This window comes from Pungitius pungitius, chromosome 7, assembly GCF_949316345.1.
Source record: "Pungitius pungitius chromosome 7, fPunPun2.1, whole genome shotgun sequence".
NCBI classification, from domain to species: Eukaryota; Metazoa; Chordata; class Actinopteri; order Perciformes; family Gasterosteidae; genus Pungitius; species Pungitius pungitius.
This window is the reverse complement of record NC_084906.1, coordinates 4,481,514-4,507,307: the sequence shown is the minus strand read 5'-3', so window position 1 is coordinate 4,507,307 and position 25,794 is coordinate 4,481,514. Positions and strand designations below refer to the sequence as shown.

The following is a 25,794-nucleotide window of genomic DNA, read 5'->3' as shown; positions in this document are numbered from 1 at the left end:
CGTCTAATAATGTAACTGTTCAAGGGTTGCCGGCAGTCCACTGCACGTCAGGCCTAACTACATCATTGAACTCTTACATTATTGGACAATAAAGTACAGCCTCTTGTACCTTATTGCTTTAATATATAAAATTACACATAATATTACCACTAGTCATGCTTGTACTACTTCAAATACTACTGTGACGCTACCATAATTCTTCTTGGAGGCATTCTGTGGTCCATATTATTTCTTCAAGGAGTTTTGTTTCCTGATCCATTCAGCACTGCTAACTCCATTTTTTTCTTCCGCTCTTCCTCAATATGAAATGATGATGATAATCTAAATACAGCATGTGATGTGTTTTAATTATTCTAAAAAATTCTAATCAAATTATTTAGAATTTTCAGTTGATTAATCATGATTAATCACACCTGAATCCTAACCATTTTTTTTCTGAAATGCATACTAAAGATAAATAACAGGACACAGATACATAATTATCATTATTATCATCATTATTATTTTTTACATAAATACATGTTATTGATATTTGATTTTTTAATTAATTTCAGAAAATAATCAAAGCAATGTTATTTGATAAGTTACAGACTGATTTCCCTGCATGGCTCTAGAAGGGTCTCGAGCCTCTGCAGTTTATCCCACTCTGCTGTGTGTTTGTGCTCCTGATGGTCCAGGGCTGCGATGACCAGACATGACCAGACATGTCAACCCTCCCGATGTTTCAAAGCCCGTCCCGAAAATCTCCCGGACCGACCTTTCTCCCGATTTCCACCCGAACAACAATATTGCTGCACCACCCGTCACTGGGTGCGCCGTTTCAGACCGAACAATAATAAAGGTTACACCTTGAAGTCAAGCGCGGCGATTAGAACGACTGGCGCTGCAAAGAAATCCGCTATCACCCCCCATTTCAGTGTGAAATATTCCCATACCTGGGAGGATTTAGATCGCATTGGCTTCTCTTCCTCCGCATGTTTCAGAACAGTATTACTAAATCAGCGCTGCTCTTTATTTATTTTTCTTAGCAAAGCTCTGCTGGGCGGAGCTTTTTTTCTTCTCTGTTCTGCTGCGCGAGAACCGGGGGGGGGGGGGTCTCTGGCACAAACGACTTGCTGAACCTGACGGCCTGACATATGCCTGCAGGTGGCAGTAATGTGTTGTATAGGATGAAGTGCATTCCCTAGAGGAAGAGGCACTTTACTGACCTGAATAATTTGTCACACGGCGCATGCGTGAAATAACAATAACAACAAACAGCTAATTAACGCCGTTAACGCGCTATTTTTGACAGCCCTAGTTTTAATGTTTGTCATTCTGACAAACAGTAGCCACGCCCAGCTATTACCTGTTGGACTTGTTCCTACAATGCTAGACTATTTATTTCTTCCTCCGCTTTCCAAAAATAGCATGCCTTTGAAGAGATTAAATTAGTGATGTGTTTTAATATTTGCCATTCTCATTCTACATCAGTGGTGATCAGACTCAAACAACACTCAAGTCCAAACTGGAGGCCCTGGAGTGTCACTTCACTGCTTTACAGCTGCTTTACAACCACTACGCAAGATATGGGTGGATTGCCATAACAAGACAAGTTTATAAGAGACAAAGAGAGCATCGCGTCATGCTGCAATTGTCTCCAGGTAACCACGGTAATAGTCCTTACCAAAACACGTCTGACTGCCTGGTCAGGAATGTACAAACTTCATGTGACTGTGGTTAAGATAATCCACGTGACATTTTAATTATATGAGGAGGTGGCCTGTTGGGTTTTGAATACTCAAGCATTTCATTTATGTCAAATGGAAATTAAAAATCTAGAGCTGGAAGAACGCAGGTTGAGTGTAAGGGTTGGTGTTGGCTCTGCTGTGAACAAGACCCAGATACCTTTTCTGCTGTTTGAGCGGCTGGCAGAGAGTAGAAACTGGTCAGATGCTGATCATACGTTATTCTTACAGTGCATTCCCACCAGCGTGTATTGATGTGGATGTATTTTCTCCGTTTCTTCATCTGCTTCTTTCTTTTAGATGAACATTTTTTTGAGGATCACCCAATTGATAGTGATTTTGGATGGAAATATATGAGCAGTATGCTTCTGCTTACGTTTCAATCATAATGTATATTAGTTGCTCCATGCATTGTAATGTATCTAATGACTGCAAAGAAACATTAACTGTGGTGGTCAGAACTGTCGCCTCACAGCAAGAAGGCCCTGGCCTTTCTGTGTGGAGTCTGCATGTTCTCGCCGTGTCTGCATTTTTTGATTATGAATTACAATTACAATTTCCAGGAAACGAAAGAGACTTCCAAGACAGATTGCAAAACATAAAGATCAAAGGTGTCACAACTATTCCCTATTTGAGGAAAATGTGCAAGTTTAAAGACGCACAATGGACATGTGGAATAACGATGTTCACAATAGAAAATATACAGTAGTCTCAGCTTTTGATGACTAATGTTGTCGTAGGTTTCCATTCCTGAGAAACAAAAGCCAAGGAATGTTTTTTCCTCCAGTATCTGTTACAATGGAACGTGAACATATAAAAACATCTTGTCACTTACACCAGAGAAGCCGAAGCAGCATCAACACCAAGAACCAGCCACACTAACGTAGTTGAGGAAACAGTTCAATGATGAGGTGAGTAGCTGTTTTTCTTATTAATTTAACATTGTATCCTTGTGTCCTACAGCCCAAACATATTGTCATTATGTCCGTTTAATCGTTAGTAATTCCTTGCTGCTTTCCCAACTTTCTGTTTTTACTTTGTTGATTTCTCCCGTGTTTTATCGATTCTGTTTTTTAAAAAACTATGAAAGGGATTTAAGAATAAATATTTTCACTCATTTTTAACAAGTGTTACTTATCATTTGTTTTCGCTAAATTGGATTTCTTCTTACTCCATTTAGTCTTCCTCAGTGGCTTACACCATTTCACTACTTTTTCTTTTTTTTACTTACTTGATTCCTCCTTCCTAACCCCGCCACACTGTTTTCTTCCATCCTCAAACTTCCTCGTTCTTAATTTAATAACATTCAATGCAAACTTTGTTCACTTTGTGTTTTCTTTCAGCCTTTATTTCTTTTTGCTATCCATTATTTTATATTTTGTCCATTCTTCTACCTCTTTTCTTATCCATTCCCAGTGTCCCATTGACTTGATTCCTTACTCTACGTCCACTCATTTGGCTTCATTTGTCCTGTTGTCTGGTTGTCTTTCAAGATGTCCTTCTTCATGTATACTCTCCCTACTGTGGGGATTGAACCTCTCTAAGAACACTTTTCCATTCGCCTGCAGGCCGGTTGTGCAAAGTAAAAAAAAGCTGTCTCACATTTAACACCAAAAAGGATTTAATAATTAACAGAAGTAAGCTGAATCATGCGGACGACATAAACAACCAGGTTCAAAGTATTACTTTATTAACAAGGTTGCAATATAAAATAAGTTGTGCTAACGGTTACTTACATGATCTGTGTTTCTTGGTCTTTTTTCTCGTGATCAAATGATAAGTCACTATTTAAATATTGCCGCCACAAGAAATTTTGGGACGGAATTATCTCCTTTCCTTTCGTAAGAAATGGTCCAGTGGTTTACCTTCGCTAAAGGAGCTAAATAGGGAAGCATTGAAGCTCCTTTTCTTAGCATTATAAAATTAAAACAGCTGTTATCGCGTCCACTTACACTTTTTCCGTCTCATTTCACTCATTTAGGAACCTTCTGAAGCCAAAAGCACTATTGGAATTCAGCCTGTTTGTTTCCCCAAAAAGAAAAGGCTTTTTGTTTCTGGGTGTGTTCACATTCCTTTTACAGCCTTCAGCGATTGGTTGTAATCCAAACAGTAGCCACGCCCAGCTTTTACCTGTTGGACTTGTGCCCTCTCTCTGGCGCCATCTTGTGGTCAATTCTGAAACTCCTCGCTTCCATAACTTGTACTACTTTAATTAGTTAAATTTATTAACACTGCCATACTTTTTCTTTACAGCTTTCTGTGGGTCCATATTGTTTCTTAAAGCATAGCATTTATCTCTACTAACTCAATTTATTTCTTCATCCCTTGCTGAATATGAAATGCTTTTGATGATTATCCAAGAAATAGTCTTTGAGGATATTATATTAATCTAGTGATGTGTTTTATTTGTCATTCTCATTCTACATCAGTGCTGATCAGACGCAAACAACACTGAGGTCCAAACTGGAGGCCCTGGAGTGTCACTTCACTTGGGCTCTGGATCTCAGCAAGATCTTTGTTTTACGTCTCCACGACAAGCTGGTGGACATCGGCACGGAGGAGGGAAACAGCTGGCTTGGTCACATCTACAACCTGAGGGGGTTCATTCAGTGCAAGCTGGACTCCACCGAAGACGCCCTGAGTTTGTTCCTCCAGGCTGCAGAGGCCTTCCGCCAGATGAGAGGGGCAGATGAAGGTCCCTGGTTGGTGGTGAATTACGGGAACCTGGCTTGGCTGCACCACCTCCTGGGAGACCAAGCAGAGAGCGAGGCTTACCTTTCAAAGGTTGACGTCCTGAAGAAGAAATACCCAATTCCATCAGAGGACGAGCTCCATGCAGAGCTCTACGCTGAAAAAGCCTGGACCCTGATGATGCTCGACATAGAACGAAAGCTGGTGTCAGATTACTTCCAGAAAGCCGTCAGGATGCAGCCTGACATGGTGGAGTGGAACACCAGTCACGTCATCGGGTTAGCGAATGCTTTTATACGAGGCAGCACAGATATGGAGGCCGACATGGAGGCCGACATCTTGGATAAAATGAGAGACGCCAAGGAACAGGATCCAGAGAATTTGTACCTTGCTGCTTACTACCTGCAGCTACGTGCAATGAAAGGGCAAGACGTTAAAGACGAAGCACATGAGTTAGTCGAAAGTGTTTCAATGAACCCTTTCAGCAGCTACAGTGGTATGAGAGCAATACTTCACGTTTACAGAACCTGTAAATTAATTGATGAGGCCATTGATTTGGCAGCAAAGGCTGTGGAAAACAATCCAGAAGAACGTTATCTGAAGAAATTTGCTGCACTAACTCTCAAATGGAAGATCATTTATTTCAGCAAGTGTGGCGTAGATGAGAGCATGATCGACAGAGCAGTCAGTCTCCACAAGGAGGTGATTTCTCTTTACCCTGATTCTTCAATTGTGGAGGAAATAGACCTCGCAAACATATATGCAAAGTCCAATCACAGGCAGAATGAAGCTAAATGTTTGTTCCAAGAACTGCCCGAAAGGAAGCTGGAACTTGCAGAGAAACAGGTGCTTTACAACCACTATGCTCAATATCTCTTCCACGATCTAAATGATAGCAACCAGTCAATAGATTATCACATGAAGGCAGCAGCAATACCGATAAAATCCTACTGTCGTGAGAACAGCATCAGAGCTCTTGAGAAGATTAAAAACAAAGGCGGGAACCGAAAGTGTAGAGAAATAAAGGAGTTTCTGAAAAACCTATAAGAGCCATAGTGGGTTATTTTTATACTGGTCCTATATCTGGAGAAGTTAAAAGTATTGCATTACCTAAAAAAAATACTTAAAAAAAAGAAATTAATCTATCCTTTAAAAAGCTTTTCTGCTAGTGTTTACACTTTGGTAGTTTATTGGAAGCAGTACACTCAATGTGTGTGACAAGCTGCATAATTCAATAACGGTGGTCTTTCAAATAAATGTCTAAATGTTTTTGCCATTATATGATATCACATGGTTTATTACAATATATATTAATCAGATGTAATGTCTATTATATTCCTGTTTTTTTTCTCCTCTCAGCTCTCTATTTTAAGGTTTTTGTAAGAATATTACTACCACCACTATTAGCTGAATAGGAAAGCTGCTTTGCTGTCTGCCTTTGACTTCTACTGTAGACATGTCTAAATGTTATTGACATTATTTGAAATTACTTGGTTTATGACAATAGATATTGATCAGATGTATGTCTATTGTATTCTTGTTATGTTTGTTTTCTCCTGTTTGCTGTTTATTGTTCATGGAAGAATATTACTAATACTACTACCAGCAGTATATGAAATCTGCTTTGCTGTATGCCTTTGAGTAGTGGAATATAGAAATGTCTCTAATGTAACACTTTATTTGATGGAGCCTGAATATTACAGCCAGATGCAACTGATTGGATGCACATTTAATAGTTGTAACAATTGCTTTTAAAAAATATTTTCTTGTATGCAAACATCATTGTAATTATGTGGAAAAGAGGCAAAGCATCATATCTCTAATCTAGTTAAATCCACTTTAAAGAACAGTGTGCTTTATATAGGGGGGGATCTAGTTGCAACATTTGCATATTGTAAACAACAATATGACACTCAGCTATGGTGGCCCTCAGGTAAGGAGGGGTCTTTTTGGGATTGTATTACTGCAAAGACTTACTTTTATCTATACTCATTCTTTTAAGACAAATTTAGAAGTTTATTATAATCAATTGAGTTTCATTTGCAGTGTTTTTAGAGCAAACAGCAAAGTCACAATAAAGATTATTTTGATGGACATCTGAGTAAAGTTTATTAATAGCAATTTTAATGAAGAGTAAAGGTAAAAGAAAAAATATCTGTTGATGGGCTTTACAAGCACCATGTAACCCCAGCAATGTTGTTGGCACAGTAATTAAGTACACACACACACACAAAATTAGGGTCTTTATTTTACAAATCAGAGGTTTGATGGTGACGTTCCTTCTTAACATACAGAAACACTTTTTCTACTTTTACACAGATCCAAAGAGATCAATGAAGGCCAGACCTTAATGAAAAAAGGGAGTACTTTTAAATCAGAATTGTCTCCTCTTGATTGAGGCTGAAATGCTGCCGATGGGGTGAGTGATTGGATACAGGTTTATTCACACTGCTGAAACACGAGGGCTTTGCATTGTAAATCTTACAGACTGGTCAGTGGGAAAACATGTGAAGTGAAAAATTATTTTTAAAATAAAAAAAATAAAAAATAAAAAACATCATTGAATTTAAAAAGATTTAGACGCAAGTTCGCTGACAGATCACAGGCAAAATAAAGAGGAGGAAACCGATCAATCGTTTCCTCTCCGACTCTTCTTGTGACTCTTTTTTGAACTCCTGTGATGTAAAAGAAACAATATTATGTTGAATGGAATCAATCAAATTCATATTCATCACAAATAAGGAAGGCGATCCAGAAAAATATATGACGTACATCACGGTATATGATCACTATACTGACTTTTTGCCACAGACATGGGTCACAACAAAGAACAAAAGCAATACTGATTAGTTTGTATGGAAAAATGTATCATTGGGATTCTGTAATCAGTAGCTTTGACTTATGTGGTTAAAAAAATAGCTTTCTTTTTTTTTTTAAATGTATTGGAAGTCTAGACTTGAATCTGTGGTATTACCATAAAAAAATACAAATAGAATTGCATATTTTAGTTATATTAACAGTAGCTCACTCACCTCTCGGGGGACTTTGAGTGGCTGCGATGTCTGTGGCTTCTGTGGTGACCTGGTTCAAAAATAATGACGGAATAAGAATAAATCAACCATCGTCAAATAAGCATACAAGGGGTTTATTCATCTTCTTAAAATTTTAATAAAAACAATCTAATAAAAGCAAAACCACGAAGTTGAAGAAATCAGTCTGGTTGTATTTAAGACATTTTGAAAACTCCTGAACCTGATAAAATCAGATTTAAATAAGTTTGTTTTCTTAGAAAGACTAAATATTACAAGAAATTAGTAATTTAGAAAGTGTTTATTTTAAACACTTGTTTAATTAACCAATAAAACGGTACGAGAGGCTGTACTTTTCTGGCTGTACCGTTTGGGGGTGCTGTTAGATGAACGGTTACATTCTTCTGACTCGCTCTCAACCAATCATGGCGCTGGATTTCATTTTATTGTTTTAAACACAAAACTACACACATGATCATCTTGGGGGCAGAATTATACCGGGTGGAAAATGTTGAACTAGCTGTGCTCTCGGGACATTTTCCAAACCAGGGTCTTTGAGGGACACAGTCTGCAGACTGCGTGCCGCGCAGTGCGGCCTAGCAGCGGGCTGAGCCTAGCAGTGCGTAAAGTCGTCTAATTGCCACTCACCGTTATTACCTTACAATATTTAATCGCATTAATCTCGGCCACATTGATCGCGTAAAATAAGGCATTCATTTTGGCAACACCAATTTCTTTACCTGGAGATTTGGAGCGGTGGCGTCGGTCTCTGGACCGGCTGCGGTGGCGGCGGGGGCTCTTGCTGCGGTGGCGCTCTCTCCTGGGCGACGGGCTGCATGAGTACACACAACACACAAACATCAATAAGTCACAGCTACATGCGTTTTAGTTTCAAAAGGTGACCACGGGTAAATGCTAAAGTACCTTCGCCTCTTTGGAGATCTGCTCCTCCTGGAAGAAATGAGGATTGATTTAGAGCTGCACCCACAAAGCAAAATCTAAAGTGAGGCTGATGAAATTTGTTATTTTACACATTTAAATCACAAACCGTCTGGGTGAGCGGCTGCGTCTGTAACGAGGCGACGGAGAACGACGAGGCCTGTCGTTGTCGCGGTAACCGTCACGGCGTCTGTGGGGCTCAGGGGTCTGGAGTCGCTCGGGCTGCCGGCAAAAGAAACAAACATTTGAAGTTGAAATGGGCTCAGGGTAGAATATACACCACTGTGTTCTTGTGGTCCATTAAAAACAGATACATATGTAACCCAATGAGGTTTCTTGACCAAAACTTGTCCTACCTTCTCTTCTTCCTCATCTTCTTCATCACTGCTTTCCACCTCATCCAGATCTTCCTCCAGAGCGCTGATACGTGGATCTAACATCTCAGCCTCCTCAAGGACGTGTCTTTTCTGTAATACAAGTGCACACACACACACACACACACACACACAATCAGTGCTGTGGGCACTTGAATCAAGCGGTGTCTGAACAGATGAGCTGTAAACCTACCTGGAGGCGGGGCAGAATGATGTCACACATCCTCTCTGCATGAAGAAGCTCATCAATGAACTCGTCCACGTGCATCAACTCAAATTCTAAAACAAAAAATAAAAAAATGATGGATAACTCGTCCTGCTCGGGTTGGAGAGAAGACTAACAGCAGGCCCAGGGAACCACTCTTTTGATTACAAGGCGTGCATTGTTGCACAATGACAAATATTCTTAACCTGAGTCGATTAATCAAAAACTCACCCCCATTACGGTTCTGATTCTTGACTTTTCTGTAATCGTTATACAATGGCTCCAGGTATTTGTAGCAATCCACTGCAGTGCCAGTCAACCTCATGTACATCGCGCCAAGTAAACGAACATATCTGAGTGAGCGACAGAAAGAGAGCAGGATGAGATGGTCGTAGAAGATCCACTACAAGCAAAGTGCAAAACTGTATTCATGCTTATGTATTGCATGCAAGTTTTTACAGTGCCCACATCTTTCTGTCAGGTCTGGAGGTTCTTGAATATCTCATTTTTTCCTCACGAAATCAGTGTTGCAAAGTCCTACAATACCATAAAAAGGGTCCCTATCAGACATTTTAAACACTTTCCTAGATTTTAGATTTATTTTGACTAAATCAGTTAAAATGTACTGACGAGACACCATAGAGCAAGTATTGACTCTCTATGAAAATAAATGAAACTCACTTGAAATCCTCATTTTTGATGAACTCAACAATAATGTCTTTCTCTGGTTGAATCTGCAGCATCTTCAGTGTGAGGCAGAGGAAAGGAGTGGGCTTTATGTTTCCTCCAAAAACTCCACCGACGTACTTGAGCTCCATAGCTTTGTCAACAACCAGCTCCGCTGTGGATCACACAACATGCACAAGCTTCAATAAGCGGGCATTGTGAAACACAACATGCTAAAAATGTACGTCCAACAGTACGTGCGAATGTCAAGTGTTTATAAGAAGCGGTAACGATATGGCCACTGCACTTAGTTGTCGCTAAACAAATAACCAAAAATATATTGCCAAGAGTTTCAAAATGGGATGATAATCGTTAGTAGTTGACGAAGCCTACAATGTTAAATAAATAATATAAATAACTTAGTTTTGGTCAGATAAAAGAAAGTTAGAACTGTAAACTTCAGGTTTGTGGGGATGTTAAACGGCATAGTTAGCTTTAGCGTAGTTAATCTCATTTTCTTCTGTTTTTAAAAGTATGCAATACATTTCTTAACGGATTCCAGTGTTTCCGTAAACGTTAGAGATAATCCACTGGCCTTTCTGTATATTAACACGCTTTAATCAGAAATCCGAGGGGGGCAACGTTAGAATCCGCCAGGTTGTCTGATAACGATGTTAGCCGAGAGGAAGCTAATGTTAGCTCGCTGGCTAACATGCTACTCACCGGTCAGACCAAAGCACTCCTCTTTCCAGTATTTAGACTCGTAGATTCGAGTCCGGATGATTTTCTCAACCAGATACTGCGGATTGGTCCCGTGTATACTGTTGGCATCTTTAACAGTTCTGTTTGCCATCGGAATGAAAAATGAATGGCTCTGCTAGCAAGAACACAACCGCAAAAGCCTGCGATCTTCTTCTTCTTCGTCTTCATCTTTTTTGGTTCAATGGCAGTTGGCATCCATCTAATTGGTGCATTACCGCCACCTGCTGCGCCGGAGTGTGGATCAGACACTACATGTTTTTCTACCAAAATACCCTTCCCTCCAAAAACAAAGACACAAATAAAGAAAAAAAGATAAAGATCAAATTCAACTATTTCTATCCATACACACATACATATACCACAGTCACCTTTGTACCACGTTCCTGCATGTCTATCATATCCAATAAAATACTCCATCCTTTAGGAAGGCTAACAGTATTCCACGCTGTGCCCTCTCACACACAGTCAGTAGTGTCTGTAATGATTCCCTCACCTGAGTCCTCATCCTCTCTCTTTGCATCTCATACTTCCAGCACCTCAAAACGATGTGCTCGGCCGACTCCTCTCCACATCCTTCACACAACCCTCTCTGATGTCGTCCTATAGTTTTCAGAGTTTTGTTTGGAGCACAATGGCCTTACCTTAACCTTGTCATCACTGTCTCTTCTTTTCTGTTCCTTCTGCCCCTTCCTTGTAACTTTGACACTCTTTTGTAAATGGTATGGCTCACTTTCTCCTCTCTGTCCCACCTTTTTGGCCACAATTCGTAGATTTTTTCCTCTGCTTTGATGATAGTTATGTGCATTTCTATATTTCGTTTCTCCAGTGGCTTCTTTGCCAGCTCTCATTCCCACTAACCCCTATGCGCCAGAACCCACAGGAATTTAACCTGACCTCCCTGATTATTCAGCCTTGTAGCTGAATGGAGGTAGATCTTTCCGGCTGTTTGAATGGCACGACCTTGTCAGGGTTTAAGCTTTTTAAGCTTTAATTAGTTCTGTATTTTTTCCAAATTCATAGAAGCTTCTCCCATTTCTGTTTGTTTTGCAATTCTTTTAAGTTAATTTCAGCTTTTCTCATTTCTGTATTTTTAGCATATTTTAAATTTATTTTAGCTTCTCCTATTTCTATTCTTTCAGCAATATTTAGAATTAATTTAAGCTTTTTTCATTTCTATTACAAACTGATTCTGCATTACAAACAGAATCAAAGGCGAGTAGGGCAAGTTAAAGGAAATGACATGTACAAATACTAACCCATTTTTTCCCATAGCATATATTTTATTATACTTTTATTTTATTTTTATCTTATTGCTGCACAATGTCGTCATTATTGTACTTGGACATAAACTAATGATATAACACTTCCGGTACAGGAGAGGGCAGCATTTACAATTTGCGTTCCTTTGGCGACGCCTTTAATACTAGAGAAGAAGAAGAACGGAAGCTACGTCATTTTCGCGCGAAACCTCTGAATAGAGCTGTGTATTTTCTGGAGACTACTTTTGTAAAAGTTATTTTTTCCATGCGGGTTTTTAATCAACGCTGATAAGCGGACAATCACACGTTTTTGTTTTTGTACAGATTCACATTTGTGTTGTTGTATCTGAGCTCGTGCAGCAGACAGCCAGGACTCAGGATGAAGTATTTCACCAGATTGAGGGTCAGACGGGTCTACGAGTGGCGTGGAAAGCCTTTAAGTTTCAACAGGAAGTTGAAAACCTATGAATATGGGTGAGTACTGAGTTTGTTTCATTTGGATTTGTACAGTTGGGCGTTAAAAAGTGAACTATGATGAGCTCTGTTCCCAGTTGTGTGACGATGCATTTTAAGCTGATCCAAGAGTCTACAGTTATTATATATTAGTTTATGGAAATAACTAACGTTATTTTAGTGTTTTCTGTGTATCACAAAATCAACACATCAAGACATGCATTGTTTTCACAACACAGGGCGTGATGAACTGTTATCTGTCAAGTTATTGTCAAGTGTCAAGTCACTAAAGCTGTCACGTGTGTGTGTGTGTGTGTGTGTGTGTGTGTGTGTGTGTGTGTGTGTGTGTGTGTGTGTGTGTGTGTGTGTGTGTGTGATATATCTATATCCATATATATAGATATATAGATATATCAATTAGTTGAGTACAATGTTGGACTTTTCATATCTTTGTAATTTTTTTAAAGTTAATGTATTACTGTGGTAGGTGCATGGTTTTAATCTATTTAGCCTTATTTTCCTTTTTTATATTTAATATTATTTTCACCAGAGGATAAAGAAGTAGCCCTACTCAGATATTGTTTCCTGAGTACAGGTAGTAGTCCTTAGTAGGTGCTTAAATGTACCCTTTGGGAAAATCCTGCATCAAAATGTACCGAATGCACTATTAGAACTCATAATGCAGACAGACCCATCTTACAACAATCCATATTAATATTATATTCATTGATGCGTAATATGTTCATCAGTTTCTTTCTGTATGTCTGGGCAGCATAATCTGTAATAATTCATCATATGTTGTGTATAATAATGCATCTTTTGTTGATTCACGTTGTATTAACAATCTGAATCTGTAAATTACAGCTCTCTGGCCATCAGCGTGGAAGGTCTGCCGCGGGTCACTGTCATTAAGATCGGCCAACACATCCTCATCGAGGGAGAGGATGAAGACAACCCGTATGTGGCCAAAGTCATCAGGCTGTTTGGCGACGGTGAGTCGCCATCACTTGACGCTACACTTGACTTCGTTCCTTGTGGACTTGTTGCCAAATATCTCACTCTCTCTCTCTCTCTCTCAGATAGCGGGAAGCAGAAGAAGGCGGTGGTTCAGTGGTTTGTTCGTGTGTTTGAAGTGCCTCCGAGCAAACTGAAGCTGCTGGGCAGAGAGCCTCACCCGCAGGAGATCTTCTACTACCAGGGGCGCAGCTGTGACGATGAGGTCGACGCCGGGTCCATCCTCCAACCCGTGCAGGTGACACTCAGTGAATAAATGCTGCTGTAGCTGTCATGTTGTCCTCTAGGACAGTCTCATATAGTCCACTCATCCAGCTGGTAGTCTTCTAAGGTTCCATCAAACTCCCCCCTGAAAGAACACCATAAAAAAAAAAAAGAGTGTTCCCCGTCCCTTGCTGATTCTAGCAGGCATCAACTCCAGCCCCCAAATGAACACTATGGGTGGCCTACAGAAATACTTTATGCAAACGGCATTCTGTACAAAGTCTTGTATCCATATAAGCGTTTAATCATAACCATGACAACTGTTAGTACAATTTTGTCAACTGGCAAAAGTGAATAACAATCAAGTCAAACTCAATCAATTCACAGCGATTTTGTCTCTTCCACCTGCCCGTCATGAGTTTAACGTTGCTGCTACATCAGGGGACAACTGTGTGCACGCGTTGCTCGTGGCGTGGAGCCAAATGTTTTCCATATGCTTTTCGACCCCCCTACACGACATCAAACTACTGGAGTGGAGCGGGAAAGTGTTTTGTGTGATTGCGGTTGAAATGAGCCTTCACTCACCCAAAGGTGACGCACCTGGAGGCGGCAGCTCCGTTCCCGGACTCGGGCGACGCGGACGCCCTCTACGTGAAGCTGTCCTGGGACTCAAAGACCTTCAAAGCGGCTGAGCGCCCTCGGGCGGAGTCTGAACCCGCTCCGGCGCCCTCCCCGCCGCGCCGTCCCAGGCCCTCGCTCCCGCCCTCCCCCCCGCGCTCCCCGCCGGCAGCGGCCCTGGCGCCTCGGGGCCCCGCGCGGCGCGCCCTCCCGACGCCGGACCTCACCGTGATGCGCCGGGCGGCGCAGGGGGAGGCGAGATGCAGCCGGGCCACCATGAGCGCGGGTAGGCCCCGCGCCGCCGAGGCGGAGTCGCTCCACTCCACCACCAAACTGTCGGCCTCCAAGTGTCTGAGCGCCAAGAGGAGGAACGCCTCGGCCAGGACGCCCGGCGTGCGCAAGAAACTGGAACTCAGCAGTGAGTGCCTTCAAAGCAGGAGGTGGAACGTTGTTCTTTGGCCGACTGGCAGCAAGAAATTGCAATACAGGACTGATATATTCTGTGTTTTTTTTTTTTTTTTTTTTTAAAGCACAATTCTAATCTTATTTGAAAGTTTTAATAATGTCTTCGGTGTGTTGATTTCTCGGCAGATCCGGAGAAGAATTTGATGGTCGGCGAGGACGTCCTGGGCCAGCTGCTGGACGACGAGCTGCAGTCGGAGGGGATGGTGGCTGTCGGAAGGCTGTCGGCTTCCCCCCCCGAGGACCTGTCCCTCACCCCCCTCCGGAGGTCCCGAGAGGCCGCCGGCTCTCCGGGGAACTTCTCCCTCAAGCCCTCAGTCATCGTCCTCCAGAAGCTGCCCGTCTCCGACAGGACCAGTCCTCCATCGTCTGCCAGGTGAGAGTCACCTGTCCCGCGCTGTCCACATCCTCCTTCAGTCAGTAGACTCGCAGATGATTGAAACCGGCGGTGTTGGGAAAGTTCACTTTCTACATGAACTAGTTCAAAGTTCAGTTCACAAATTTTAAAATGAACTAGTTCAGTTCATAGTTCAAACTTCAAAATATTTGAACTAAATTCACAGTTCCAACTAGTTTAGTTCTTTTTTCCCATACGTTGCTGCAAGCTATTATTTTTCAAAATTATCGCCACAGCCCAGAACCACAGACAGCAATTATTTTATCAGTTTTAACACATGCATCAGATTTAATCTTCATATCCAATTTTAAATCCTTATCCAACCAGAGTTTACATTAGCATTGAGGGGACAGCATTTCCCCTTTGTTGCTTTAATGTTGCTGTCCATTCACTCCACACTAGCAGCAGCTGCAGCGTTCACCCCTACAGTACATTCTCACACACATGCTGCTTGAATGGTCTTTTTTAAAATAAGGAATAAAAACACGACAGTTATCATTAAGGTGCAAATGTTTGCAAAGAAAGGTCAGATTCCTCCCATCCTCACCGACCTTGTCAGTAACTTCATAAAAGTCTTTTAAATTATTATACGGCGCCTCTTTGCTACACGCAGCCGTCGCCTTCATGCATTTCCTTTTTTTTTTGACGCATGCGCGGTGCGACGCTGGAGGCTGGTGTTGCCAGATTGAGAGTTTTTTCCGCTACTTATTAAGGCGCGTTTACGGTGTGTTTTCTATAGAAATCTGGCACCCTATTTGAACGATGTTAACCTGAAAGGACGCGCCGTTCACAGACACCAGAATGAACGAGTTCACAGTGACGTTCATCGGGCATTAACACAGTACGCTCAGTTCACGTTCGCCCCAAAATATGAACGAGTTCATGAACTATCGATCAATGAACGCGTTCAGGCACAACACTGGAAACCGGTTTAGTCTCCAGTGAGGACCAGTGCTCACACAGCACAGCAGACAGCATGGCTGTACACTTCATTCCCACACAACTGAGCAGGAATAAAGACCTGCTTCCCCTGTCATTGTTCTCCTTGCTCGTTGAACACAAGGGGGGCTTTCCCGCTTTGGAGCTTCATTCATAATGCCTTTTAATTAATTACAGAAACAAAGTGTGTAATCGTCCAACTAAAATGTTATTGATCAAACTAGTACAGGATAGTTTTACTTTTCTACCACTTCACGGAGCCTGTCACATTGCACCGCGTTGTTTCCCACAAGCCTAGAAGGGACAAACCAAACTCTATTTTTTAACCTTTTCAGGTTCTTCGTCGCCCCCGATTGTCACTGTAGTTTTTTTTCCCGTCGTGCTTAGCAAAAGGAGGGGCGAGTCCCCGCGTCTTTCGAACTGGTTTCAGCCAGAGACCACCGGTTCAAATATGCCGGCTCACTGGCGCCTCTTCTGTTGGATAAAAGTCCTCAGCAGGGCGACGAGGTGACGGAGGCGGGGTCAATGACCAGCTCGCTTAAGACACCCAGAAGAAGAGCCGCCACGCCGAGGAGACTGTACGCCACCAGGGAGCAGAAGTGAGTCGCAGCACGCCTGTAGTCACTGTAACGAAGGGGCACGTCTGGGAAAACCTTCGCACTGGCTGTCTGACAAGAGATGGTGGTGGTTTTTGTTTTCTTTGAGGTTTTGCGTCTGCACGGCCGGGTGAAGCTGTTCCAGTGCGATAACTCGCACGCCGCTCAGTCACTAATGACTGTGTTTTCCTCAAATGAAATGTAACCCAAGAAATCCAATGTGTCCTCAAACAGAGCTACCACTCCATCTCGAAAAAAAGACCGAGACACCCTGAAGGAACCGGCGCTGGGAGTCCTGTGAGTGGACGCTTTGTAAAAGCATCACATCTCCTCTCCGACATCACTTCAAACACGCAGACACAACACACTCGTGTGATTATTTATCTTCTCTTCATTACTTCTGCAGGTCCACCATTTCAATTCTTACAACTGCAGAACCTTTACGCCTCTAATGGCTTTTTCGCCATACTTTTAAAGATGACTACATGGAGAAATGAATGTAAAAATAAACAACGCTCAAGTAATAGCCCAGAGCTGCATTGATCTTTTTGTTGACACCCCCCTAAAGCACAGTCAGGGCTCAGAATGTGTATTGCATGATACATCAGAGAAAATAAAATGGAGAAAATCTAATTAATCTAGTTAATTTTTTATGTGTTAAAATACACAATGTGAAATCTGAACAATATGTGGATAAGCAATAAAGTTTTGTATTTTAAATTAAAATTTCCCCACAGAATCTGATTTTAAACCGTTACCAGCAGACATTTTGGCCGTACACGAACACACTAACAAGCCTCAATGTTGTCTGAGCTTAGCTGACAATTTTATAGACCAAACTCCACCAAAATCTGACGGATGTCGTGCTGTCTGTGGACAGGGCCGAAGTGGATAATGAAATCTCTCCGATGCTGCCGGTCGCCGCCACGCCGAGGGGCTCGAAGAGGAAGTCGGCCCAGCTGGTGTCGTCGCGCATCAGGAAACAGCTGTGAGTGCAGGAGGGGGAGCCTCGATCTCTCAGAACACTGATCGATCAACTGTTTGATCGATTCTAGAAGGCTGAATGTTCGCTTTTCTGTGTGATCAGGAATCTCCTGGAAAACCTGCAGGACCTGAACTCGGACGAAGAGGATGAGGAGGAGTTTGTTCCATCCAAGAAGGAGCTTCAGAGCAGTGAGGAGGAGGAGGAAGAGGAGGAGGAGGAGGAGGATGGGGAGGAAGAGGAGGCAGGGCTCGATAGTGATGACGACGTGGTGTATAAAAAGGGCAGACGTGCAGCTGCAGGGTCTCGTACTCCTCGGCCAAAGCAGAGGATTCGCTCCTCGACCAGAACGCCTCAAAGGACCCCAAACAAGAAGGTGAAGTCCCGACCACGGGCGGATCATCGTTTGCTTTCCCCACCTCGCCTCCTTTTAAACGTTTCAACCGTTTCGGCAGATCACACCCGGCACGCCGCGGACTCCTCACCGCGCAACCCCCAGCATCCCCAGCAGGTCGCTGCCGGCCCGACAGCCGGCCAATGTTCTGGAGGAGGCCCGAACCAGGTGAGACCCAACGAGCGGTGACCTCTGACCCTCAAGTAGGCTTGAATACGCTATTTGTGGGTTCTCTCTGCTCAGGCGAGAGGAAAATAATGAAATAATCGCAATATATCAGCTGATTCCAAGCCTTTCAACGGTGTGGTATGAATTAACACTGCACATCAGGGCTCTAAAAATCATCATGATACACATTCCACCATACATATATATATATATATATATTTTTTTTTTTTTTGTTCTATTCCTGCGAAGTCAATTTCAAGCAGAAACTTAATCTTGTTATTTATTTAACGAGTGACTTGTTATCTTTTTTTTTCCACTTAATTTTTATGTCCTCTTTTTATTTTTACTGAAACATACCATAATCTACTTTTTCTATGTTCTCTAAACTCCATGAATCCCAGAGTGTTAAGCGCGGGATCCACATTCAGCTGAGCATTGGCCCCTTGTGCAGCCGCGTTAACGTTGCGGTGTCTCTTCAGGCTGCACGTGTCCTCGGTGCCGGAGTCGCTGCCCTGCAGAGAGCAGGAGTTTCAGGACATCTACAGCTTCGTGGAGAGCAAGATCGAAGATGGCACGGGGGGGTAAGATCCAGGTCCCGGGTTTGCAGAGTGTAACCCTGCGAGACGGTTTGAGACCTCGTAAACCGTTTGTTTGTCTCTAATTGTTTTGGATGTGTACGTTATCCTCCAATACATTTTAGTAGTGTTGCAGTCACTCCGTTTTTGACACAATCCACTGCAGGATGCTTCCAATAATGTGGATCTCTTTGTTCCATCAGTAGCAGTTATTAAAATATGATTTGCTGTTATATTAATTCCGTAGTTCCCTGGAAACTTAAGGATTTACAACTTTTTGCAACCATTTGAATTAACAACTAACAACAAATAGATAATGTATTATCTGCTTTAAAATTCGACGTCTCTAACAGTTTATGGATTACTTTTGAATAATCAACTGATTAATAGTTTGGAATAAATTACATAGCAAATCAGAAAGCGTTTTTCATTGTAACCCAAATATTTTTATTTACAATAATACAAGCACATTTTTTGTTTTGCAGACAAACAAATCGATGCATTCCACATGTCCCTGTTTGAACTAAAAGCTTAAAATCCCATTGATTGCTAAAAGAATGCGTGTGTTATGTCCAGGTGCATGTACATCTCGGGTGTGCCGGGCACGGGGAAGACGGCCACCGTCCAGGAGGTGATGCGCTGCCTGCAGCACGCGGCCGACGTGGACGAGATTCCTTCTTTCCACTTCATCGAGATCAACGGGATGAAGATGACGGATCCTCACCAGGCCTACGTCCAGATCCTGCAGGTGAGGTCGCTGATGTTGCAAATTGCTGGAGGGCCTTTTTTTATATCTACTTTTTGAACTGGTTCTCTAAAAGATATTTAATCCTGCAAAGGAACTCGCGTGTGTGGATGTGATGATTCAGCTGGCAGGTTGTAATAAACATCCTCATCTAGATGCATTGTGGGACGTACAAGTTTGACCCATACTAGGGACACTAAATAAGGGGTGATGGTGGTGCATGGAGTAGTGCAGTGCGCTGGGGGCCGCAAGGTTGGTGGTTTGAATCCCGGCTGCCCCATGTGCCATGTCGAAGTGTCCCTGAGCAAGACTCCTTACCCCTAATTGCTCCCCAGGCACAAATGTAATGCACGGGTTATAATGCAATGTAAGTCGCTTTGGATAAAAGCGTCAGCTAATTAACATGTAATGTAATAATGTAAATCCCCCCCTGTGCTGATTGGGAAATTGGGAAAACCCACCTTGTCTCTGCAGAAGCTGACTGGTCAAAAGGCCACAGCCGACCACGCGGCAGCTCTGCTGGAGAAGAGGTTCAGCAACCCAGCGCCCAGGAAGGAGACTACCGTTCTGCTGGTGGACGAAGTAAGAACATTTACTCCATGGGAATCTCCCAAATGACACTATAATAAAGTCCCCTTTTACTGGTATTAAATTGAAGACGGGTTTAAAAAAAAGTGTCCTAGCTTGATCTTTATGGCGTTTTAATCTGACTCGAAATAATACATCCCCTCAAACACGGGGAAAGAGTGTAGGCGTGTTAAGAATGTTGGAAGAATCAGCATTATTCCTAACACTATTGCACTGGGTGACACGTTCCTTATCACCATGAACACACACACACACACACACACTCATACACACTGTACTTTATTCCTACTCTGTACAGGCCTTGTTGGACGAATCGATTTCCCAACACACTATACTTTTCAAGAATTACAACTTTCTTTTGGGCAAGTGTAGTTAAATGAAATATTCACATCTTAAATACTCCGTAAATTATTCAAAATAGATACATGTAAGTGGAGTTATTGCATTCTAATTTTCTCTTATCAGGACAAAAGCGAGAAGTTTTACTTCTGCAAAAATTCACCTCAATGCACTTTTCTTTCTACGTCTTAGTGACTCCACAACACTTGTATTCTAGCACATATTGCTGCCATTTCACATTCTAATGAGTCAAATGTGTCAAATATTTAGTCCTGCAGAGGGACAGTATGAGAAGACTTCTTTCTTGCTGAGTCACTGTTGCATCACTGTTGAAAGCATAAACCACTGCTTGTGGTTGACATTTCAGTGACAGTATTAACTTCTTGGAATAAAGGAAAAACAATCAGGTCATTTCTGACAAAGAAGCAGAAAAGTAACCAACTGCTGTGACGCAATTAGAGAAGTAATATTTTGTTCTTCTGACTCATTGCTCTTTCTCTAGCGCTCCATTTCGATCTCACTTGATCATTGAGTGGGAGCAGAGGGGAAATGTATGTGCTGCGTCTACAAAGTACTGTAACCATTGTGACTCCATATTAGACCTCCTAAAATAGACCTCATCAATGTACTAAAGCGTTAAAGTCAGGGTGTGATGGCGTGACCGAAGACTAAACCCACATTTCCCGGCCCCCCACCGCCCCCCCCTTTTTTTTCTTTCTTTCGACCTGTAGTTGGACCTGTTGTGGACGCGCAAGCAGAACGTCATGTACAACCTGTTCGACTGGCCGACCCGACGCCACGCCCGCCTGGTGGTGCTGACCATCGCCAACACCATGGACCTGCCGGAGAGGATCATGATCAACAGAGTGGCCAGCAGACTGGTAAAGGGAGCGACTTCACAGCTCACGGGCCACGCGAGTCAGCGGCACATTGTGCCGTCGGCATCAGGAGCGACGAAGGGAAGCTAGATCTGGTGTAATGTGGACGCGAGGTCCAGTTTTAGATAAGGGGGGAGTTAATTACATAAGCAAATCAAGACCGTGGCAGAGTGCACCAGAGGGACTCGTGCTGAACCGTCTTCCCGACTGCTAGCCCTCTGTGGTCGACTATTGCACGACCCCCCCCCCCCCCACCCCTCCCACCCCTTACCTAAAAGCCTGACAGGATGGATCTGTATGTAAGCGATTTATGTAAGATAAGAAAACAGGAAGCCAGCAGCCCTGTAGTTAAGACAAAGACCTCGCCACATGCCCCCCCCCCCTCCCACAGACCTTTTGTGCAGTTTGCACTCTGCAAATGAGTTGTGTATTCCTAAGAATTTAAGCAGCTACTCAAGACCTTCTCATTGTTTGTGATGGTAAAAAGATGACGGAATGTAAAGAATTATCTACACAAATTATTCTTTTTTTCTTCCCCTGAATGTCTTTCCAGGGTTTGACCAGGATGTCGTTCCAGCCGTACAGCTTCAAGCAGCTGCAGCAGATCATCATGTCGCGGCTGAACAAGGTCAAGGCCTTCGAGGAGGACGCTCTGCAGCTCGTGTCCAGGAAGGTAAACGCCAAACGCTCGCTGTCTCGCTGGCGCCCCCCCCCCCCCCCCGGGATCCGTCCTCCCTCACCGCTCTCCCTCTGCTCCCCCCCCCCCCCCCAGGTGGCCGCGCTGTCAGGCGACGCTCGCCGCTGTCTGGACATCTGTCGCAGGGCGACGGAGATCTGCGAGCACTCGGCCTCCGACCCGTCGGCCACGGGCCTGGTCGGAATGGGTCACGTGATGGAGGCGCTGAACGAGATGTTCTCCTCCGCCTACATCACCGCCATCAAGTGAGTCTCTTCACCGGGGTCCCATTAAGGGCGGCGTTGTGAACGTGCCACGATGGTGAGGTGACCGGTGTGTGTGTGTGTGTGTGTGTGTGTGTGTGTGTGTGTGTGTGTGTGTGTGTGTGTGTGTGTGTGTGTGTGTGTGTGTGTGTGTGTGTGTGTGTGTGTGTGTGTGTGTGTGTGTGTGTGTGTGTGTGTGTGTGTGTGTGTGTCGCCAGATGTGCGTCACTACAGGAGCAGCTGTTCCTGCGGGCGGTCATCGCTGAGTTTCGGCGGCTGGGATTGGAGGAGGCCACCTTCCAACAGGTACGAAATGTAAATGTGGTACAAGGATGCTGTCCGCTGAAGTACACTTCAGAGAAGTGTAAAGGTCGAGTTGCATATTTTTTACTCGCCGTGGGGGCTGTTAATAATAAATAGATAAACCAGGATATATTCCTTATGGGTTTCTGCATACCAAGAAATGCAGAAGTTGCTCCATTTACCAGTTGAATCTTTTGAGCACATCAAACAGCTCTAGACTTTGCTTTGCTACGCCCCCCCCTCGTCTGCAGCCGATTTTAATGGTCTGTCCTGCTTTTAATGAAAGTGGGCAGTATCTGGCCCAAACATGAAATTAGTTTTGACACCGCTGCCCTGGAGGAATGATTATAAAGACTAGCAAGACGAAGCCAGAGGCACAGATAAAAGTCCACAGAGCGAGGTGGGGAGAAAGAAAAAGAAAGAAAGAAGCCAGAAAGATTAGATAATCACATCTCCCAAAACCAAGGGAGGAAATGACAGGGTCAGTAGCTGTCCCACCCTGCATCCCTTCCATCACAGGCCTTCCCTGCTTCAAAACAAAGGGCCAATTCCTCAGCTGGGGTGAAGCCTGCATGGTGTTGGTCTGCTCCAGTTCCTGCGTCAGTGAATCTGTGGTCGATACCGTGGTCGACTCGAGAAAGCCGTGGACGCGCACTTATCCCAGCCATGTGCCCCCAAATCAACTTGGCTCCCCCTTGCTTTTATTTCCGCTTTCATTTGCGTACATTTTTATGCAACTTGAAGTAGCGTAAAGAGGAAGTCGTCCTCCTGTGAGCGGAGGGCCCCGTCCCGTACGGGCCATCCATAAATAGCAGCTGGCTACCCCCCCCCCCCCCCCCCACCTCCCCGAAGCCTTGTCCGTTCTCATCGGAGGGCCTTTGGCTCCTGAAGCCCCTATGAACGCGCTGCCCTCTGTTCCCCCGCCGCCCAGGTGTTTGTGCAGCACCAGGCTCTGTGTCGGGTGGAGGGCCTGCAGCCCGTCAGCGTGTCGGAGGGCCTGGCGGTGTGCCAGCGTCTGGGAGGCTGCCGCCTACTGCTGCTGGAGCCGAGCCGCCTGGGAGTGCTGCAGCGGGTCCGCCTCAACGTCAGCCAGGACGACGTGCTCTACGCCCTGAAGGCCGACTGAACCGGGGGGGGCTCTTCCTGACGCTTTCATGACTCCTGGCCGACGGATGTTTAGGTTAACTGCGTGTGAACTGCTATGATGAAGATCGCTTTGTGCACAGGGAAGAATCAGGGGGTGAAATGTTTTTTATGTTCTCAGTTTAAAATGATATTTGGCTCTTACTGGACTTATTTTTTACTTTGTATAGTGCATCTTTTATGTTTTCATACTTGAATATGCAATAAATAAAATAGAAATCTTTAATATGAAACTAACTTGACAGTGTAAAATTATTAATGGGACATTTATCAAAATGCAAAGTATTGAGCAGTTGAAACACATACAGATGCATCATCTCCTTAAAGGATTTGAATCATACAGTCTACGCCGAACAAACATCTGTGCCCCCTTCCTCATAGGAGGGGAGGCCTGAATCCGCTCCCCACTGGTCACCTCCACATAACCCTCTTATTTATTTATTTATTTATTTATACTACTATAACCACTAATTTAAATGACGTTCCCCACTAGATTCTACCGGCTCGGAGCGGTAGCAGCTGTGGCTTCTTTATCGTGGTGTACACTCCGTTACATCCCTCAGTTATGCAAGCTATTTTTTTGGAGGTTGTTTTATTATACTCCAGGGGTTTCGCCTCTTGTTTGTGTTTATCCAGTAGGCCTGTGGTAAGAAAAACAACATCCCACAATTTGCCTGAAATTCTGTGCAGCGTCATTTGTAATTAGCTGTCACCCGGGAGCACATCCTTCTGGGGGTTTTCTGGTTTTCCAAACCTTTGCATAAAGTCATTGTCAATTGTTAAGGCTTCTGCCAGTGTCTTTGCATCTGGTGTTTTTGTTGAAAATATTTCACACATTTGGGAAATTGTCAGAAAATATTTATTCCCTTCACACTGATTTAATTCAATGAAGTCCATGCAAGTGTGTTGGAATGGGTATTCTGGTTCTGGTATTTTACCCTCTGGTCACTTCCAGAACCCTCCCACATGCATTTTACAGTCATTCTTTTCCAGAAAGGTTTTTTTCTTGCCGTAGAGCATTTGTCGTGATCCAAGTGTTTCAAAAACAAATTGGTTGTGTGATTTCTGTGCCGGCCCTTTTGCTGCCTTATCTGCTTTGTGGGTTTCTGTTGACACATGATCACAGCTGCTGCATGCAGTGGCAATAATAAAATCTCTGTGTTATATAGTTGCTATCTGTATAAATATTCCCCATCTTATCTCTTATCTATGTTAAAGTGGTCAGTTCTGAAAGATGTGATGTCAAAGAGTGTGATAATAACAGAGAAATCCGACTGTTATCAGAATAGAGGGACAAACGGCTTCATTTGTGGGAAAGTTATCTGCAGCTTCAGGTTACTTGCAGTAGTCCTAATAGCACCGACTCAAACGAATGAGGCAAGAGAATGAGTGAAAAGTTAAGTAAAATCTCATTAACCACAAATGGCTGGCCTGCTGCTCTACTTCCTGTGCAAGCTAGTTTTCAGTGTGAATAATGGGTACCTTATGATTTTCATGGGAGGAGAACATGACAACCCACTGCTCGGAGTCGCCGTGCGAGGAAAAGACACAAACACCAAATACCGTATAAACGCTTTCATCTAAGCATGAGAAAAAATATACATGAATAAACAAAACTTTCTGGGAAAAGGGGAGGGCTGGACGGACCAAAACAAAGAAATAAACACAAAGGTCCCCACCCCTAATCTATCCTAACCCCTAATAGAAAATACAATCTCTTCCTGGCACACGGTCGAGGCGCCCTAACCAAACGTACAGGTGGTGGTCCGCTCAGGTCTAAACTGGTGTTTCTAGACAGAAGTAAACCTACGGGTGATGTGTACCCCGGGGTGGCTCTAAATCTACTCCCCACTCCCTGTGAACAAAAGGGCAGACAAATAATTAGTCCAAAGGATCCATATACAAACAATTGCTCCCTCCTGCTGCTACAAATTCCAAAACGAACACAAGCTAGGTCAGTGGTTCTTAACTGGCGGGTCCCGTTTTTACTGTAGTGGGTTTAGTGGGTTTTTAGCCGTTGCATGGGGGGAAAAAAAGTGGTTTTATTTTGAAGGGACTTTTTCTAATGCAGCGGAGTGTCGTTTATTTTGCCGGCTCGTCCGTCCATGTTTTCAGTTGGCGCCGCAAAGACAACCGCTGTTAACGATAACAAGCGGTTGCCACATTTCCAGAGAGCAGGTTTGAAACTTTGTTGAAATTGATGTGAAGCAACTTGTAACATGATATAAAACGGTTATGCTTTAGTTCCTTTACTTTTTACAGTTATATATATTTATACACAGGTCAAATAAAGAAATACATGAGTCTATCCCGTTTCACATAGTAAAATTACAGCTAGTATTTCTCCTACATGTAGCTTGCTTTGTTTGTTTCTAAAACCGGCTTGAATGTCGGTCTCTTTCCGT

At 43.4% G+C, this 25,794-nt stretch overlaps 3 protein-coding genes across 4 annotated transcripts; 2 read left to right on the top strand and 1 right to left on the bottom strand.

The window, feature by feature from the left end:
• The first annotated feature begins 2,477 nt into the window (after positions 1 to 2,477).
• LOC119216958 (interferon-induced protein with tetratricopeptide repeats 1B-like) lies at positions 2,478 to 5,867 on the top strand. Its single transcript, XM_062563583.1, has 2 exons — positions 2,478 to 2,638; positions 4,157 to 5,867. The coding sequence occupies exons 1-2, from the start codon at positions 2,631 to 2,633 to the stop codon at positions 5,463 to 5,465; spliced, it is 1,317 nt and encodes a 438-aa protein (XP_062419567.1). The 5' UTR covers positions 2,478 to 2,630; the 3' UTR covers positions 5,466 to 5,867.
• Positions 5,868 to 6,951: 1,084 nt separating this feature from the next.
• Positions 6,952 to 10,575, bottom strand: prpf38a (pre-mRNA processing factor 38A). The gene is made up of 10 exons (XM_037470209.2): positions 10,355 to 10,575; positions 9,647 to 9,806; positions 9,197 to 9,318; positions 8,954 to 9,039; positions 8,743 to 8,853; positions 8,496 to 8,608; positions 8,372 to 8,398; positions 8,188 to 8,279; positions 7,451 to 7,499; positions 6,952 to 7,093 (listed from the first exon to the last, which is right to left on the bottom strand). Exons 1-10 carry the CDS (start codon positions 10,482 to 10,484, stop codon positions 7,048 to 7,050), a joined length of 936 nt encoding a protein of 311 aa, XP_037326106.1. The 5' UTR covers positions 10,485 to 10,575; the 3' UTR covers positions 6,952 to 7,047.
• Positions 10,576 to 11,840: 1,265 nt separating this feature from the next.
• Positions 11,841 to 23,618, top strand: orc1 (origin recognition complex, subunit 1). Of its 2 annotated transcripts, XM_037468616.2 has the most exons (18): positions 11,841 to 12,126; positions 12,970 to 13,097; positions 13,185 to 13,357; positions 13,915 to 14,359; positions 14,533 to 14,779; positions 16,228 to 16,338; positions 16,570 to 16,632; positions 17,216 to 17,323; positions 17,423 to 17,693; positions 17,773 to 17,879; positions 18,359 to 18,460; positions 19,031 to 19,202; positions 19,674 to 19,781; positions 20,858 to 21,007; positions 21,558 to 21,677; positions 21,777 to 21,946; positions 22,162 to 22,249; positions 23,178 to 23,618. In XM_037468616.2, exons 1-18 carry the CDS (start codon positions 12,032 to 12,034, stop codon positions 23,370 to 23,372), a joined length of 2,853 nt encoding a protein of 950 aa, XP_037324513.2. In that variant the 5' UTR covers positions 11,841 to 12,031; the 3' UTR covers positions 23,373 to 23,618. The 2 variants fall into 2 exon arrangements, with proteins under 2 accessions (XP_037324513.2, XP_037324514.2); XM_037468617.2 differs by lacking the exon at positions 16,228 to 16,338.
• Positions 23,619 to 25,794: the final 2,176 nt, after the last annotated feature.